Source organism: Mesoplodon densirostris, chromosome X (genome assembly GCF_025265405.1).
Source record: "Mesoplodon densirostris isolate mMesDen1 chromosome X, mMesDen1 primary haplotype, whole genome shotgun sequence".
NCBI classification, from domain to species: Eukaryota; Metazoa; Chordata; class Mammalia; order Artiodactyla; family Ziphiidae; genus Mesoplodon; species Mesoplodon densirostris.
The window spans coordinates 104081069-104101620 of record NC_082681.1 but is presented as its reverse complement, the minus strand read 5'-3'; the positions used below and the strand labels follow the sequence as shown (position 1 = coordinate 104101620).

Here is a 20552-nt window from a genome sequence, read left to right as displayed (position 1 = left end):
CAAGAGATGTTTAACAAAGAGCTAGAAGATTTAAAGAACAAACAGATGAACAATACAATAACTGGAATGAAAAATACACTAGAAGAAATCAATAGAAAAATTGAGGCAGAAGAACGAATAAGTGAGCTGGAAGACAGAATGGTGGAAATCACTATCATGGAACAGAATAAAAAATGAAAAGAAATGAGGACAGTCTAAGAGACTAAAGCAACTCAAAGAAGAGCAAACAAAACCCAAAATTAGTAGAAGGAAAGAAATCATAAAGATCAGAGCAGAAATCAATGAAATAGAGATGAAGAAAACAATAGAAAAGATAAAACTAAAAAGCTGACTCTTTGAAAACATAAACAAAATTGATAAACCTTTAGCAAAATTCATGAAGGACAAAAGTGAGAGGACTGGAATCAATAAAATTAGAAATGAAAATGGAGAAGTTACAATGGACACCACAGAAATACAAAGGATAAGAGACTACTACAAGCAACTATATGCCAATGAAATGGACAATTTCTTAGAAAGGTACAACCTTCCAAGACTGAACCAAGAAGAAATAGAAAATATGAATAGAGCAATCACAAGTACTGAAATCGAAACAGTGATTTAAGAACTTGCAAACAAAAGTCCAGGACCAGATGGCTTCACAAGCAAATTCTGTCACCTATTCTTCTGAAACTATTCCAAAAATTGCAGAGGAAGGAACACTCCCAAGTCCATTCTATGAGGCCACCATCACCCTGATACTAAAACTAGACAAAGATACCACAAAAAAAGAAAGTTACAAGCCAATATCACTGATGAACATGGACGGAAAAATCATCAACAAAATACTAGCAAACTGAATCCAACAATATATTAAAATGATCATTTACCATGATCAAGTGGGGTTTATCTCAGGGATGCAAGGATTCTTTCACATCTGCAAATCAGTGATACACCACACTGACAAACTCAAAAATAAAAACCATATGACCGTCTCAATAGATGCAGAAAAAGCTTTTGACAAAATTCAACACCCATTTATGATAAAATCTCTCCAGAAAGGGGGCACAGAGGAAACACACTTCAACATTTTAAAAGGCCATATATGACAAACCTACAGTTAACATCATTCTCAACAGTGAAAAGCTGAAAACATTTCCTGTAAGATCAGGAACAAGACAAAGATGTGTACTGTCGCCACTTTTATTCAACAGTTTTGGAAGTCCTACCCACAGCAATCAGAGAAGAAATACAAGGAGTCCAAACTGGAAAAGAAGAAGTAAAACTGTCACTTTTGCAGATAACATGATTCTATACATAGAAGATCCTAAAGATTCTACCAGAAAACTACTAGAGCTCATCAATGAATTCAGTAAAGTTGCAGGATACTGAATACACAGAAATCTCTTACATCCCTATACACTAACAACGAAAGATCAGAAAGAGAAATTAAGGATACAATCCCATTTACCATCACATCAAGAAGAATAAAATACCTAGGAATAAATAGACGTGTTCTCCGAAAACTTAGGACACTGATGAAAGAAACCGAAGATGACACAAACGGATGGAAGGATATATACCATGTTCTTGGATTAGAAGAATCGATATTGTAAAAATGACTATACTACCCAAGGCAATCTACAGATTCAATGCAATCCCTATCAAATTACCAGTGGCATTTTTCACAGAATTAGAACCAAAAAAAATCTTAAAATTTGTATGGAGACATAAAAGACCTCGAATAGCCAAAGCAATCTTGAGAAAGAAAAACGGAGCTGGAGGAGTCAGGCTCCCTGACTTCAGACTACAATATAAAGCTACGGTCATCAAAACAGTATGGTACTGGTGCAAAAACAGAAATATAGATCAATGGAACAGGATACAGAGCCCAGAGATAAACCCATGCACCTATGGTCAGTTAATATATGACAAAGGAGGTAAGAATATACAATAGAGAAAAGACAGTCTCTTCAACAATGGTGCTGGGAAAACTGGTCAGCCACATGCAAGAGAATGAGAACATTCTGTAACACCATACACAGAAATAAACTCAAAATGGATCAAAGACCTAAATGTAAGGCCAGATACTTTAAAACTCTTAGACTAACATATAGGTAGAACATTCACTCTTTGACATAAATCACAGCAACATCTTTTATGATCCACCTCCTAGAGTAATGAGAATAAAAACAAAAACAAACAAATTGGACCTAATTAAACTTAAGTTTCTGCACAGCAAAGGAAACCATAAACGAAATGAAAAGACAACCCACAGAATGGGAGAAAATATTTGCAAAAGAAGTGACCAACAAGGCCTTAACTTCCAAAATATACAAATATCTCATGAAGCTCTATATCAAAAAAACCCAAACAGCTCAATCAAAAAATGGGCAGGAGACCTAAGTAGACATTTCTCCAAAGAAGATATACAGATTGCCAACAAACACACGAGAGAATGCTCAACATCATTAATCATTAGAGAAATGTAAATCAAAACTACAATGAGATATCACCTCACACCAGTCAAAAAGACCATCATCAAAAATCTACGAACAATAAATGCTGGAGAGGGTGTAGAGAAAAGGGAACCCTCTTGCACTGTTGGTGGGCATGTGAAGTGGTACAGCCACTATGGAGAACAGTATGGAAGTTCCTTAAAAAACTACAAATAGAACTACCATATGACCCAGCAATCCCACTCCTGGGCATACACCCAGAGGAAACCATAATTAGAAAAGATACATGCACCCCAATGTTCACTGCAGCACTATTTACAATAGCCAAGACATGGAAGCAACCTAAGTGTCCATGAACAGAGGAATGGATAAAGAAGATGTGGTACATATATACAATGGAATATTAATCAGCCATAAAAAAGAATGAAAGAATGCCATTTGCAGCAACATGGATGGACCTACAGATTATTGTACTAAGTGAAGTAAGTCAGAGAAAGACAAATATCATATGATATCACTCATGTGGAATCTAATTTTTTAAAAAATGATACAAATGAACTTATTTACAAGTGAAACAGACTTACAGATATTGAAAACAAACTTATTGTTACCAAAGGTGAAGTGTGGGGGGGAGGGATAAATCAGGAGCTTGGGATCAATATATACACACTCCTATATATAAGATATATAATCAACAAGGACCTACTGTATAACACAGGGAACGCTACTCAATATTCTGTGATAACCTCTATGAGAAAAGAATCTTAAAAAGAATGAATATATGGATATGTATAAGTGAGTCAGTTTACTGTACACCTGAAACTAACATGACATTGTAAATCAACTATATTCCAATAAAACAAAAAAAAGGGCTTCCCTGGTGGCGCAGTGGTTGAGAGTCCGCCTGCTGATGCAGGGGATACGGGTTCCTGCCCCGGTCCGGGAAGATCCCACATGCCGCGGAGCAGCTGGGCCCATGAGCCATGGCCGCTGAGCGTGCGCGTCCGGAGCCTGTGCTCCACAAAGCGAGAGGCCACAACAGTGAGTGGCCCGCGTACCACCAAAAAAAAAAAAAAAAAAAGAAAACTGCATGCACCCTAGCATTCAAAGCAGCACTATTTACAATAGCCAAAACATGGAAGCAACCTAAGTGTCCATTGACAGATAAATGGATAAAGAAGATATGGTACACGTATACAATGGAATATTACTCAGCCATAAAAAAGAATGAAATAATGCCATTTGCAGCAACATGGATGGACTTAGAAATTATCATATTAAGTGAAGAAAGACAAAGGTAGGCAAATATCATGACATCACTTATATGTAAAATCTAAAAAAATGATATAAATGAACTTATTTTTACAAAACAGAAATAGACTCACAGATATAGAAAACAAACTTATGGTTACCAAAGGGGATAGTAGGGGGTGGGGAGGAGGGGGAGAAATTAGGAGTTTTGGATCAACACATACACACTACTATATATAGAACAGATAGAAACAACAAGGACCTACTTTACAGCACAGGGTACCATATTCAATATCTTATAATAACCTATAATGGAAAAGAATCTGAAAAAGAATACATATATATATGTGTAACTGTATGACTTTGTTGTATACCTCAAACTAACAAAATTGTCAATTAACTACTTCAATTTAAAAATGGTTAAAATAAAAAGATTTTTAATTTTAAAGGTAGATATATTAGTAAAAGTAGTGGATTTATAAAGCTAATATAAAGGTTAAAAGACAAAAGTGGTAAAATGACTACAATAACTGCTTAAGGGATACACAGGATTAAAAGATATAAAAATGTGACACCAAAAACAAAACGTGTGTGGAGCTTTAGAATGCCTTCAAACTTAAGTTGTTATATTTATAATGGTCCATTTTAAGTTGATAAGTTAAATGTAAGCTTCATGGTGACCACAAACCAGAAACCTATAATAGATACACAAAAGATAACGAGAAAGGAATCTAAGCATACCTCTAAATTCATCAAATCACACAGGAAGAGAATAGAGAAGAATGTAACAGAGGAACTATAAAACAGCCAAAAAACAATTAAGAAGATGGCAGTAAGTATCTACCTATCAATAATTTAAGTGGACTAAATCCCCTAATCAAAAGAAAGAGCAGCTGAATGGATAAAAAAAAAACCACCTATCTATATGCTGCCTACAAGGGACTCACTTCAGATGTAAAGACACACACAAAGTGAAGGAATGGAAAAATATATTCTATGCAAATGGAAACCAAAAGTAAGCTGGATCACTGTTCTTATATCAGACAAAATAGACTTTAAAACAAAGACTATAATGAGATAAATAAGGGTAATATATAATGATAAAGAGTTCAATCAAACAAAAGGGTATAATATTTGTAAATATATATGCAACCAACATAGGAACACTTAAATGTATAAAGCAAGTATTAACAGACCTAAAAGGGAAATAGTAGGACAATGATAGTAGGGGACTTTAATATCCAGCTTACAACACTGGATAGATCATCCAAACAGAAAATCAGTAACGAAACAGCCTTTAACACGTTATACCACATAGGTTTAAACAGATACATACAGAATATCCCATCCAAACAATAGAATATATGGTCTTCACGTGCACATGGAACATTCTCTGGGATAGATCACATTAGGCTATAAAACAAGTCTTAATTTAAAATGATTGAAATCATATCAAGCATCTTTTAAGATAACAATGTATGAAACTAGAAATCAAATATGGAAGAAAACTGGAAACATTCATAAATAATGTGGAGATTAAACAGTGTGTTACTGGGCAATCACTGGATCAAAGAGAAGTCAAAAAAATATCTTCAGTCAAATGAACATGGAAATAAAACATAACAAAACTTATGAGATGCAGCAAAAGCAGTTCTAAGAGAGAAGTTCAGGGCAATAAATACTTATCAAGAAACAAAAATCTCAAAACAACCTAACTTTACACCTGAAAGAAATAGAAAACAAAGCCCAAAGTTAGTAGAAGTTAGGAAATAATAAGGATCAGAGCAGAAATAAATGAAGAAGAGACTAAAAAGATAATAGAAAAGACCAATGAAGCAAGAGCTGGTTCTTTGAAAAGGTGAAATTGATAAACCTTTAGGCTACACTCACCAAGACAGAGGGGGCTCAAATAAAAATCAGAAATGAAAGAAGAGACATTACAACTGATACCACAGCTATACAAAGGATGAGAGACTATTACGAACAATTATATGCCAACAAATTTGACAGCCTAGAAGAAGCAGATAAATTCCTAGAAAAATACAACCTTTCAAGACTGAATCATGAAGAAATAGAAAATCTGAACAAATTACTATTAAGGAGATGGAATCAGTAATCAAAAACAAAAAGTCCAGGACCAGATGGTTTCACTGGTGAATGCTACCAAACATTCAAAGAAGAATTACTTCTACCAAACATTCAAAGAATTAATACTAATCCTTCTCAAACTCTTCCCAAAACTAGAAGAGGAGGTAACATTTCAAAACTCATTTTACAAAGCCACCATTAGCTGGTAACCAAAACCAGACAAGGACACAAGAAAATTACATGCCAATATCCCTGGTGAACACAGATGCAAAAATCTTCAACAAAATATTTGTAAACAGAATTCAACATACATTAAAAGGATCATACAAGTGAGATTTACTCCAGAGATGCAAAGATGGTTCAACATCTACAAATAACCATGTTATACCATATTAACAAAATGAATGATAAAAATCATGATCTTAATAGCTGCAGAAGAAGCATTTGACAAAATTCAGCATCCATTTATGATAAAAACCTCTCAACAAAGTGGGTATAGAGGGAACATAACTCGACATAATAAAGGCCATATATAAACACGCCCACAGCTAACTTCACACTCAATGGTGAAAAGCTGAAAGCTTTTCCTCTAGGATCAGGAACAAGCCAAGGATGCCCACTCTCGCCACTTGTATTCAATATGGTATTGTTAGTCCTAGCCAGACTCAGTAGGCAAGAAAAATGGGGGAAAAAGGCAACCAGATTGGAAAATAAAGTAAAACTATCATTATTTGCAGATGTCATGATATTATACATAGAAAACCCTAAAGAATCCATCAAAAAGCTGTTAGATTAATAAACCAATTCAGTAAAGTTGCAGGATATAAAATAAATATACAAAAATCTCGTGCATTTCTATACACTAATAAGACAGTAACAAAAAGAGAAAGAAAAATAAGTTTTATAATTGTATGAAAATGAATAAATACCTAGGAATAAACTTAGCCGAGGAGTTGAAAGACGTGTACACTGAAAACAATAGGACATTCCCAGTCTCCCTTGAAGGCTGATTGCAATCATGTGATGAGTTCTGGCCAAGGGACTGAGAGACAGCAATTTTATGCTTCCATTATGAAGCCAAAAAAAAGTGGCATGGTTTATTTTTACTCTTTTCCCCCTTTGCAGAAACCAGAAAGTAATGTATTCTGGGATATTGATGCTACAGGATGGTGGAGCCACCAAGAGCTTGGGACCATGAGATTATATAGAACAGAGATCTGCCCACTCCCTTGCAGAGCGTGAGAGAAAAAGGTGAGAAATGAAGATTTTGAGGAGCTCTGCTTTACACTAATTGTCCTTTTCACAGTGGTCAAAATATACAAGTAAAAATTTGGGGGCTTCCCTGGTGGCGCAGTGGTTGAGAGTCCGCCTGCTGATGCAGGGGACACGGGTTCGTGCCCCGGTCTGGGAAGATCCCACATGGCGTGGAGCGGCTGGGCCCGTGAGCCATGGCCACTGAGCCTGCACGTCCGGAGCCTGTGATCCACAACGGGAGAGGCCACAACAGTGAGAGGCCCGCGTACCACCAAAAAAAAAAAAAAAAAAAAAAAAAAAAATTTGGGTTGCTCTGAAATTACCTTTTGGCTGTTGAATTCTGCTTTTTTAATGAACCATTACTGAGTCTGAACACCATGATTCTGGCTTTTTAAGTGTTACCAAAAGTTGTTAAAATGGGACTATGGACAAGTGCCCTGGAAGCATGGGGGATAAAAGAGGCCAAGCCTGGAAAGGCTAAATTGGAGGCCTGCCCTCTTAAGAAGACCAAGGATTGCTTAAATCCTTTTTGCATTCTGTCCCCTTCCCATCCCACTCCCACCAAGGGAAAAAAAACAAAGATAAAGCAAAAACACCTGGAGGGGGAAGGAACCCTGGTAATTACCCACTGCATCATGTATTTGGACAAGCAGCCACATGCCAATTAATATTGTTATAATACTCCCAGAATAAAAGTAATTAAAGGTTGAAGGTTGCCTGGAATCAAGAATGAATAGATAGAAATTAGGGAACCTGATCAGAAAAAAGCACTTTTATAGGTAATAGCACTTAAGAACAAAACTTGCCCCTACCTGAGCTGCAGAGCTAGGGCTGGAGGCATAATCTTTGCTCCTATCCTGCCGATGAGGGTCGGGAACACACCTACCAGCTCCACTACGGTGATGTGTCGAAGATCCAGGCCACATTGTGCTTGCTGGAAAAAAACAAAACAAAACAAACCCCCCCCCCCAAGCAGGGAGGTGTGAGCATGGCTAAAGAAAATTCCATGTCAAACTACAGACCCACAGGAGCAGCACTGTTCTGTTTGGGGAAGTTTATTTGCCCACTCCAAACTGTCCTGAAGATAGCTGAGAAATTCGAGTTCAACTAGTGGCTATAAAACCTAAATACCTTCCTAGAGGAATCATTCAGAAATGGCTTGGCAATGAGATTTTGAAAACCTAAGCAAAATGGCAGTGTATGTATTTCCAGATGGGCTGAGACTTTGCATGAGCCAAGTTTCCTAAAAAGTGTCCAAGACCACCCCCAGAGGATTCTAATTTGTCTTTGCAAGGACAAAAGAATATTTCCAGTGTCCCACTATCTGCCCTTGTTTTCACCCCTCACACCCGCCTTCCCGAAGCCCCCCCAACATGAGCATGGTGAAGAAATAAGGATAAGCGATTCCAACCCTCATCTGATGCCTTGGTTTTTTACATCTGGTGACCTGGCCTTGACAGTTGCCACTCAGGGAGAGTCCTTGATGGCCTGGCATTCCTGGGTCCCATGCGACTCTAACAGTTCTTTTTTTTTTTCTTTTTTTTTTTTTGCTGTACGCAGGCCTCTCACTGTTGTGGCCTCCCCCATTGCGGAGCACAGGCTCCGGACGCACAGGCCCAGCGGCCATGGCTCACGGGCCCAGCCTCTCTGCGGCATGTGGGATCTTCCCAGACCGGGGCACGAACCCGTATCCCCTGCATCGGCAGGCGGACTCTCAACCACTGCGCCACCAGGGAAGCCCTCTAACAGTTCTTGGTGGGCTACCACCCCTGGGGCATTGCACAGACAGCAGACTGAAACACACTACCAGTTTCTGTGGAAGAGGCCTCATATTTTGTCCTGGATCATCAACCTTAAGGGCAGGCTTCAGGCTTGGCATACATCTAGAGGCCTATAGAGAGGCCCTCGGGGAACGTAGGCCAGGGATGCCATCTTTGTGTTCTCCCTCGGGAGATTTCCCCTGCTACACGCAGGCAGGGGAGGTGATACATGGTCCCACCCACTACAGATTGAGGCTCCTGGCCCTTCCAGACCAGAAAGCCTGTTTGGGAAAATTTGAGAGCTGCCTGAAGTGGGCCCTCCCAGTGCCACCCAGGCAGGAGCCCAAGTTGAAGCCCTAGGCACTGTGGAGTGTGGCCCCCATCTGATAGGAAGTGTCTGTGAGAACACCTGGAAGGTGTGTAACCCAGCAACTCTTAAGCTGAGAGGAGGGTGGGCAGAGCTGATGGCTGCCAGGGCAAACAAACTGGCCCTGTTCAGCCAGGGAACTTGCGGCATGAGTTGGCTTGACAAGGCCACCAACAAAGAGCATTAGTGGCATTTGAGGTGTTTTCCCTGCTGTGCCCAGGAAGGGAAACTGATTCACAACCTCACTTATTACTGAATACTACCTTCAGACCACCTGACCAAGGAACCTAACCGTAACACACAGGAAGCTGCATCGCCCATCTAACAGCTATGCTTACCGTGGCGCTTGAGTAAAGTACAGCCCATGGCTTTCTCTGTCTGCAAAGGAAAACTGGTGGCCTCACCTAACCAAAATATTCAGTGCACACTCTTGCCTGATTTGAGTCCCCAGACAATAAGCCATGCAGGCCCTGGGTCCCATCCTGCTGCTTTGTCAGGGCAGGGAAGCTAATTCATAGCCCCACCTACGGCTGGGTATAGTAGTACCCAGTACAAAGCATTTAGTAAGCCTGACCAGAATCCAGACAGTCATGAAGCCCATCCTACAGCTGCATTTGGGCAGGGAACCAAGATAGCAGTCCTATCCAGCTGCTCTCAGCCAGTGGCACGCCCCCACCCCTAACCTCAGAGCTCGAACAGATGCCTTGCCCAAACTGACCCTAATAACAGGCTCCACCTTCCCAAGGATGTTACCAGCAGACATGTCCAGAAACCTAAACAGAGCTGACTGGTGAAGAATTGTCTCTGCCAAAGTAAACCTGAAAGTCTGGAAAAAGAGATCACTTATTCAAATGAACAGACACTGGTATAAAGAAACAAGGATCATGAAAAAGCAAGTATGTATGATACCACCAAAGTAATAAAGGGCCAATAACTGACCCTAAGGAAATGGAGAGCTATGAACTTTCAAAGAATTCAGAATAATCATCTTAAAGAGGTTTCGTGAGCTACAAGAACAGACAACTAAATGAAATTAGAGAAGTAAACAAAATGAGTTCAACAAAGAAATATAAACCATGAAAAAAATCATAGAGCTGAAGAATAGAATATCTGAACCAAAGAATTCAATAGAGATCTTCGGACTTCCCTGGTGGTACAGTGGTTGAGAATCCGCCTGCCAATGCAGGGGACACGGGTTCGAGCCCTGGTCCGGGAAGATCCCACATGCCATGGAGCAATTAAGCCCGTGAGCCACAACTACTGAGCCTGTGCTCTAGAGCCCGCGAGGCACAACTACTGAAGCCCGTGTGCCACAACTACTGAAGCCCACGCACCTACAGCCCGTGCTCCCCAACAAAGAGAAGCCACCGCGATGAGAAGCTCACGCACCACATCAAAGAGTAGCCCCTACTTGCCACAGCTAGAGAAAGTCTGCGCACAGCAATGAAGACCCAATGCAGCCTAAAATAAATTAAGAAAAAAAAAAGAAAGAGCTTCAAAAGCAGACTCAACCACGCAGAAGAATCAGAATCCTGGAAAACAGGACATTTGAAATTACCCAGTCAGAGGAACAAAAAGGAAAAATAATGAAAAAAGATTGAAGGGAGCCTAAGGGACTTATGGTACACAAAGAAAAATATTCGAATTTTTGGAATTCCAGAAGGAGAAAAGGGACAAAAAGTGTATTTAAGTCAATAATGGCTGAAAACTTTCCAAACCTGGGGAGAGAACTAGACATCCAGATCCAAAAGGCCCAAAGGATCCCAAATAGGTTGAACCCAAATAGGGCTACACCAGGACATATTATAATTAAATTTTCAAAAGTCAAAGTCAAAGAATTTTAAAAGCAGCAAGAGAAAAGAGAGAAGTTACATACAAGGGAACCTCCATAAGACTATCAGTGGATTTCGTAATGGAAAATTTTCAGACTAGAGGAGAATGGTAGGACATATTCAAAATACTAGGGGGGGAGGGGGACTTCCCTGGCAGTCCAGTGGTTAAGACTTTGCCTTCTAATGCAGGGGGTGTGGGTTCAATCCCTGGTTGGGGAGCTAAGAGTCCACATACCTCACAGCCATAAAACCAAAACATAAAACAGAAGCAATATTGTAACAAATTCAATAAAGACTTTAAAAATGGTCCACATGAAAAAAAAATCTTAAAAAAAAATATTGGGGGGAAAACTGTCAACCAAGAAATTCTACATCCAGTGAAGCTCCCCTTCAGAAATAAAAGAGGGATAAATACTTTTCCTAAATAACGAAAGCTGAGAAAATTCATCATCACTAGACATGCTTTACGAGGAACGTTATAGGAAGTTCTTTGAGTGGAAGTACAGTCAGCCCTCCATATCCACGGGTTCTGCATCCACAAATTCAACCAATTGTGGACCACGTACTATGTGTACAACTGGAGGATCCTTGGATGTGGAACCCACAGATACAGAGGGCTGACAATGGGACAGATTTTGGTGTCCGCAGCAAGTCTTGCAACCAGTTCCCTGCAGATACTGAGATAAATATAAAAGGATGATAATTAACATCATAAAAACATAAGACAGTGTAAAACTCACTGCTATGGAAAATATAGTCAAACTTGGATTCTGTAATATGGTAATAGTGGTATGTAATTCACTTACAGCTCTAGTTTAAAAGTTACAAAACAAACATGGTCAATGGAGACAAGATGGCAGAGTAGGGGAACATGAGCTCACCCCTTCTTACAAAAACACCAAAATCTCAACTAACTGCTGAACAACCATCAACAAAAAATATGCTGAAGGGACTTCCCTGGTGGCGCAGTGGTTAAGAATCCACCTGCCAATGCAGGGGACAGGGGTTCAAGCCCTGGTCCAGGAAGATCCCACATGCCACAGAGCAACTAAGCCCGTGTGCCACAACTACTGAGCCTGTGCTCTAGAACCCACAAGCCACAACTACTGAGCCCACATGCCACAACTACTAAAGCCTGTGCTCGGCAACAAGAAGCCACCGCAATGAGAAGCCTGCACACCGCAACGAAGAGTAACCCCCGCCCGCAACTAGAGAAAGCCCACACACAGCAACAAAGACCAAATGCAGCAAAAATAAATTAAAAAAGAAAACAAAACACTGGAACCTACCCAAAAAGATACCCTACATCCAAAGACAAAGCCCCAACAAGATGGTAGGAGGGGCACAATCAAATCCCATACCCACTGGATGGGTGAACCACAAACTGGAAAATAATTATACAACAGAAGTTCTCCCACAGGAGTGAAAGTTCTGAGTCCCACATCAGTCTCCCCAGCTGGGGGGTCTGACAATGGGAGGAGGAGCCCCCAGAGAATCTAGATTTGAAGGCCAGTCATGTTTGATCACAGGAATTCCACAGGACTGGGGGGAAACAGAAACTCTACTCTTGGAGGGCACACACGAGGTCTCATGCTCACCAGGACACAGGTGAAAAAGCAGTGATCTCATAAGAGACTGGGCCAGATGTACCTGCTAGTACTGCAGGGTCTCCTGTAGAGGTGGGGGCGGGAGGGGGCAGCTGCGGCTCACTGCGAGGACAAAGACACTGGTAGCAGTAGTTCTGGGATGTACTCATTGGCGTGAGCCCTCATGGAGGACGCCATTTTCTCATCAAGACCTGGCCCCACACAACAGCCTATAGGCTCCAGTGCTGGGACACCTCAGGCCAAACAACATTAAACGCTCCAACATCCGCATTATTGAAGTCCCAGAAGGAGAAGAGAGAGAGAAAGGACCTGAGAAAAATATTTAAAGAGATAATAGCTGGAGCTTCCCTGGTGGTGCAGTGGTTGAGAATCTGCCTGCTAATGCAGTGGACACGGGTTCGAGCCCTGGTCTGGGAGGATCCCACATGCCGCAGAGCAACTAGGCCACAACTACTGAACCTGCGTGTCTGGAGCCTGTGCTCCACAACAAGAGAGACCGCGATAGTGAGAGGCCCGTGCACCGTGATGAAGAGTGCCCCCCCCCGCTTGCCACAACTAGAGAAAGCCCTTGCAAAGAAACAAAGACCCAACACAGCAAAAATAAATTAATTAATAAACTCCTACCCCCAACATCTTCTAAAAAAAAAAAAAAAAAACAGAGAGATAATAGCTGAAAACTTCCCTAACATGGGAAAGGAAACAGTCACCCAAGTCCAGGAAGTGAAGAGAGTCCCAGGCAGGATAAACCCAAGGAGGAACACGCCAAGACACATAGTAATCAAACGGACAAAAACTAAAGACAAAGAAAGAACATTAAAAGCAACAAGGGAAAAGCAACAAATAACATACAAGGGAATCCCCATAAGGTTATCAGCTAATTTTTCAGCAGAAACTCTGCAGGCCAGAAGTGAGTGGCATGATATATTTAAAGTGCTGAAAGGTAAGAACCTACAACCAAGATTACTCTACCCAGCATGGATCTCATTCAGATTTGGAGAAATCAAAAGCTTTACAAACAAGCAAAAGCTACGAGAATTCAGCACCACCAGACCAGGTTTGCAACAAATGCCAAAGGAACTTCTCTAGGCAGAAAAGAAAAGGCCACAATTAGAAACAAGAAAACTACGAATGGAAAAGCTCACTGGTAAAGGCAAGCATACAGTAAAGGTAGGAAATCATACACACAAATATATCAAAACCAGCAATTGTGAGAAGAGGAGAGCACAAATGCAGGATACTGGAAATGCATTTGAAATTAAAAGAGGAGCAACTTAAAACAATCTTGTTTATATATAGACTGCTGTATCAAAACTTCATGGGAACCACAAACTGAAAATATACAGATCACAAGAGCATAGAACAAAAGAAGAGAAGAAAAAAGACCTACAAAAAAAAAATCCAAAACAATTAAGAAAATGGCAATAAGGAACATACATATCAATAATTACCTTAAACATAAACAGATTAAATGCTCCAACCAAAAGACAGACTAGTTGAATGGATCCAAAACCATGACCCGCATATATGCTGTCTGCAAGAGACCCCCTTCAGATCTAGGGACACATACAGACTGAAAGTGAGAGGATGTAAAAAGGTATTCCATGCAAATGCAAATCAAAAGAAAGCTGGAGTAGCAATACTCATATCAGACAAAATACACTTTAAAATAAAGACTGTTACAAGAGACAAAGAAGGACACTACATAATGATCAAGGGATCAATCCAAGAAGAAGATATAAGAATTATAAATATATATGCACCCAACATAGGAGCACCTCATATATAAGGCAAATACTAACAGTCATAAAAGGAGAAATTGACAGTAACAATAATCATGGGGGTCTTCAACATACCATTTTCACCAATGGACAGATCATCCAGACAGAAAATCAATAAGGTACACAGGCCTTAAATGACATATTAGACCAGATGGACTTTTTTATTTATTTTTATTTATTTATTTATTTATTTATTTATTTTTGCGTTACACGGGCCTCTCACCGTTGCGGCCTCTCCCCCTGCGGAGCACAGGCTCCGGACGCACAGGCTCAGCAGCCATGGCTCACGGGCCCAGCCGCTCCGCGGCACACGGGATCCTCCCGGACCGGGGCACGAACCCATGTCCCCTGCATCTGCAGGCGGACTCTCAACCACTGCGCCACCAGGGAAGCCCCGGACTTTTTTAATATTTATAGAGCATTCCATACAAAAGCAGAATACATGTTCTTCTCAAGTGCACATGGAACAATCTCCAGGATTGATCACATGCTGGCCCACAAACTAAGCCTCGGTAAATTTAAAGAAAATTGACAACATATCAAGCGTATTTTCCAACCACAATGTGAGGAAAAACTATAAAAAACACAAACACATGGAGGCTAAACAATATGCTATTAAACAACCAATGGATCACTGAGGAAATTAAAAAACACCTGGAGACACATGAAAGCACAATGATCCAAAACCTACAGGACTCAGCAAAAGCAGTTCTAAGCAGGAAGTTTACAGCAATACAATCTTACCTCAGGAAAGAAGAAACATCTCAAATAAACAACCTAACCTTACACCTAAAGCCACTACAGAGAAAGAAGAACAAACAAAACCCAAAGTTAGCAGAAGGAAAGAAATCAAAAATCAGAGCAGAAATAAATGAAACAGACATGAAGAAAACAATAGAAAAGTTCAATGAAACTAAAAGCTGGTTCTTTGAAAAGACAAACAAAATTGATAAGACTTTAGCCAGATTCATCAAGTAAAAAAAAGGGAGAGGGCCTAAATCAATACAATCACAAATGAAAAAGAAGTTACAATGGACCCCACAGAAATACAAAGGATCCTAAGAGACTACTACAAGCAACTATATGCCAATAAAATGGACAACCTGGAAGAAATGGACAAATTCTTAGAAAGGTACAACCTCCCAAGACTGAACCAGGAAGAAATAGAAAATATGAAGAGACCAACCACAAGTAATGAAATTGTAACTGTGATTTAAAAACTCCCAACAACCAAAGTGCAGGACCAGCTGGCTTCACAGATGAATTTTATCAAACATTTAGAGAAGACTTAACACCTATCCTTCTGCAACTATTCCCAAAAAAACTGCAGAAGTAGGAACACTCCCAAACTCATTCTATGAGGCCACCATCACACTGATACCAAAACTAGACAAAAATAGACAAAGATAACACACATACACACAAAATAACAGGCCAATATCACTGATGAACATAGACACAAAAATCCTCAATAAAATACTAGGAAACCAAATCTAATAATACATTACAAGGATTGTGCACAATGATCAAGGGGGATTTATCCCAGGTATGCAAGAATTTTTCAACATCCTCAAATCAATCAGTGTGATACACCACATCAACAATTTGAAGAATTAAAAATCATAAGATCATCTCAATAGATGCAGGAAAAGCTTTTGACAAAATTCAACACCATTTATGATAAAAAAAAAAACTCTCCAGAAAGTAGGCATAGAGGGAACCTACCTCAACATAATAAAGGCCATATATGACAAACCTGTAGCTAACATCATACTCAATGATGAAAAGCTGAAAGCATTTCCTCTAAGATCAGGAACAAGACAAGGATGCCCACTCTTGCCACTTTTATTCAACATAGACTTGGAAGTCCTAGTCACAGCAATCAGAGAAGAAAAATAAAAACAATCCAAATTGGAAAAGAAGACTGTCACTGTTTGCAGATGACATGATACTATACATAGAAAATCCTAAAGACACTACCAGAAAACTACTAGAGCTCATCAATGAATTCAGTAAAGTTGCAGGGTACAAAATTAATACATAGAAGTCTGTTGCATTTCTATACACTAACAATGAAATATCAGAAAGAGAAATTAAAGCAACAATCCCACTTATCACATCAAGAAAAATAAAATACCTAGGAATAAACCTACCTAAGGAGGCAGAAGACCTGTACTCTGGAAACTATAAAATGCTGATGAAAGAAATTAAAGATAACACAAACAGTTGGAAAGATGTACCATGTTCTTGGATTAGAAGAAATAATATTGTCAAAATTACTATACTAGGGCTTCCCTGGTGGCGCACTGGTTAAGAATCCACCTGCCAGTGCAGGGGACACGGGTTCGAGCCCTGGTCCAGGAAGATCCCACATGCCGGGGAGCAACTAACCACAACAGGTTCGAGTTGTGTGCCACAACTACTGAAGCCCGTGTGCCTAGAGCCTGTGCTCCGCAACAAGAGAAGCCACCGCAATGAGAAGTCCGTGCACTGCAATGAAGAGTAGCCCCCACTCACTGCAACTAGAGAAAGCCCGTGGGCAGCAATGAAGGCCCAATGCAGCCAAAAATAAATAAATATATATATAATTTAAAAAAATTTACTATACTAACCAAAGCAATCTACAGATTCAGTGCAATCCCTATCAAATTACCAATGGGATTTTTCACAGAATTAGAACCAAAAAAAATCTCAAAATTTGTGTGAAGACACAAAAGACCCTGAATAGGCAAAGCAATCTTGAGAAAGAAAAATGGAGCTGGAAGAATCAGGTTCCCTAATTTCAGACTATATACTACAAGGCTACAGTCATCAAAATAGTATGGTACTGGCACAAAAACAGACATATAGATACATTGAACAGTATAGAAAGCCCAGAAATAAACCCATGCACCTACGGTCAATTAATCTACGACAAAGGAGGCAAGACTATACAATGGAGAAAAGACAGTCTGTTCAATAAATGGTGCCGGGAAAACTGGACAGCTACATGTAAAAAAAAAAATGAAATTAGAACATTATTTAATACCACACACAAAAATAAAATTAAAAAGGACTAAAGACCTAAATGTAAGACCAGATACCATAAAACTCTTAGAGGAAAACAGGAAGAACACTCTTTGACATAAATTGCAGCAATATTTTTTTCTGTCTCCCACAGTGATAGAAATAAAAATAAACAAATGGAACCTAATTAAATTCAAAAGCTTTTGCGCAGCAAAGGAAACAAACAAAAAGACAACCCACAGAATTGGAGAAAACATTTGCAAGCAATGCAATCTGCAAGGGATTAATCTCCAAAATTTATGAACAGTTCATGCAGCTCAATATCAAACAAACAACCCAATCAAAAAACGGGCAGAAGACCTAAATAGACATTTCCCCAAAGAAGACATACAGATGGCCAAGAATCATATGAAAAGATGCTCAACATCACTAACTATTAGAGAAATGCAAATCAAAACTACAATGAGATATCACCTCACACCAGTCAGAATAGCCATTATCAAAAAGTGTACAAACAATAAATGCTGGAGAGGGTGTGGAGAAAAGGGAACCCTCCTACACTGTTGGTGGGAATGTAAAATTGGTACAGCCACTATGGAGAACTTAAAGTATGGAGTTCCTTAGAAAACTAAAAGTAGGGGCTTCCCTGGTGGCACAGTGGTTAAGAATCCGCCTGTCAATGCAGGGGACACGGGTTCGAGCCCTGGCCCAGGAAGATCCCACATGCTGCGGAGCAACTAAGCACGTGCACCACAACTACTGAGCCTGCACTCTAGAGCCCGTGAGCCACAAATACTGAGCCCACATGCCACAACTACTGAAGCCCTCGTGCCCAGAGCCTGTGCTCTGCAACAAGAGAAGCCACAACAATGAGAAGCCTACACACTGCAACAAAGAATAGCCCCCGCTCACCGCAACTAGAGAAAGCCCGCACACAGCAACGAAGACCCAACACAGCCATAAATAAATAAGTAAACAAATAAATAAACAAATAAATAAGGGGGGAAAAAACTAAAAATAGAGCTACCATATGATCCTGAAATCCCACTCCTGGGCATATAACTGGAGAAAAACATGGTTCAAAAGAATACATGCACCCCAATGTTCATTGCAGCTCTGTTTACAATAGCCAAGACATGGAAGGAACCTAAATGTCCATCGACAGATGAATGGATTAAGAAGATGAGGTACATATATGCAATGGAATATTATTCAGCCATTAAAAAGAAAGAAATAATGGTATTTGCACTAACATGGAGGGACCTGGAGATTATCATACTAAGTAAAGTAAGTCAGACAGAGAAAGACAAATATCATATGATATTGCTAACATACGGGATCTAAAAAAAATGATACAAATGAACTTATTTACAAAATAGATACAGACTCAGAGACTTAGAGAATGAACTTATGGTTACCAGGGAGGAACAGTAGGGGGGGAGGGATAGAGTAGAAGTTTGGGATTGACAGGTACACACTGATATATTTAAAGTAGATAACCAACAAGGACCTACTGTATAGCACAGGAAACTCTGCTCAATATTCTATAATAACCTAAATGGGAAAAGAATTTGAAAATGAATAGATACATGTATAACTAAATTACTTTGCTGTACACCTGAAACTAGCACATTTTTAATCAACTTTACTCCAATATAAAATAAAAATTTTTTTAAAGATAAGGTAACATAGTAAAAAAAATGGTAAAAATAACTAAAACTACAGTAATTTATTAGGTACACAATATTAAAAATATGTAAATTGTAACATCAATAACCTAAAATGTGAAGGGAGGAGAAGTTAAAGTATAAAGCTTAAGACTTTATTGAAGTTAAGGTGGTATTAGTTTAAAATAGTGTGTTTTAAGATTTTTTAGAATGTAAGCCTCATGGTAACAAGTGATAAACCTGAATTACAAAGAATATGATAAAGTCAAAGCATATTAATACCTTAGAACATCACAACACAATAAAAGAAAGCAGGATAAGAAGGAAAAATGGATCTAGAAAACAACCAGAAAATAATTAACAAAATGGCATAAGTCTTTATCAATAATTACTTTAAATGTAAACAGATTCAGTTCTCCAAACGAGAAACAGAACAGCTAAATGGATTTTTTTTTAAAAAAGATTCAATGATATGCTGCCTACAGGAATGACTTTAGCCTTCAAGACACACATAGGCAGAGTAAATAGATGGAAAAATATTTTAAGTAAATAACTAAAAAAGTCAGAGGTAGTTAAATCAGACAAAATAGGCTTTAATTTTTATTTTTATTTTTATTTATTTATTTATTTTTTTTTTTGCGGTATGCGGGCCTCTCACTGTTGTGGCCTCCCCCGTTGCGGAGCACAGGCTCCGGACGCGCAGGCTCCGGACGCGCAGGCTCAGCGGCCATCATGGCTCACGGGCCCAGCCGCTCCGCGGCATATGGGATCCTCCCAGACCGGGGCACGAACCGGTATCCCCTGCATCGGCAGGCGGACTCTCAACCACTTGCGCCACCAGGGAGGCCCGGCTTTAATTTTTAAAATGGTAAAAGGAGACAAAGAAGGTGATTTTATAATGATAAAGGGATCAATATATCATGAAGTTATAAAGATTGTAATTATTGATGTGCCCAACATTGGAAAACTGAAATATCAATACATAAAGCAAAAACTAATAGAGCTAAATAAAAGAAGTAAACAGCAATACAGTAATAGTTGGGGACTTTAACACCCCACTTTCAACAATGGATAGATCATCCAGACAGAGAAATCAATAAGGTAAGAGCAAATTTGAACAACACTATAGACCAAATATAACTAACAGACATTCACAGAATATCCTATCCAACATCAGCAGAAAACACATTCTTCTCAAGTGCACACAAAACATTTTCTAGGACAGACCATATGTTAGGTCACAAAATAAGTCTTAGAAAATTCAATAAGACTGAAATCATACCAAGTATTTTCTCTGACCACATCGGTATGAAACTAGAAATCAGTAACAAGAGGAAACTGGAAATTCATGAATACATGGAAATTAAACAACATTCTCCTGAATAACATATGGATCAAAGAAGAAATTAAAGGGGCAATAAAGTATCTTGAGACAAAAAGTGGAGAAACAACATATGAAAAACTTATGGGATACAGCAAAAGTAATTATAAGAGGGAAATGCAC

The 20552-nt window shown here is 39.4% G+C and overlaps 2 protein-coding genes across 3 annotated transcripts in view; one reads left to right on the top strand and one right to left on the bottom strand.

Annotated features, from left to right (window-relative positions):
• The window catches only part of SRPX (sushi repeat containing protein X-linked), a 106516-nt gene that overhangs the window by 7734 nt on the left and 78230 nt on the right, over positions 1–20552 (bottom strand). For both annotated transcript variants that reach the window (XM_060088150.1, XM_060088151.1), the window contains one exon: positions 7844–7965. In XM_060088150.1, coding sequence (XP_059944133.1) covers positions 7844–7965 — 122 coding nt within the window. The remainder of the gene's footprint in view (positions 1–7843; positions 7966–20552) is intronic.
• Positions 1–20552, top strand: part of SYTL5 (synaptotagmin like 5) — a 254832-nt gene that overhangs the window by 215795 nt on the left and 18485 nt on the right. The window lies entirely within an intron of this gene.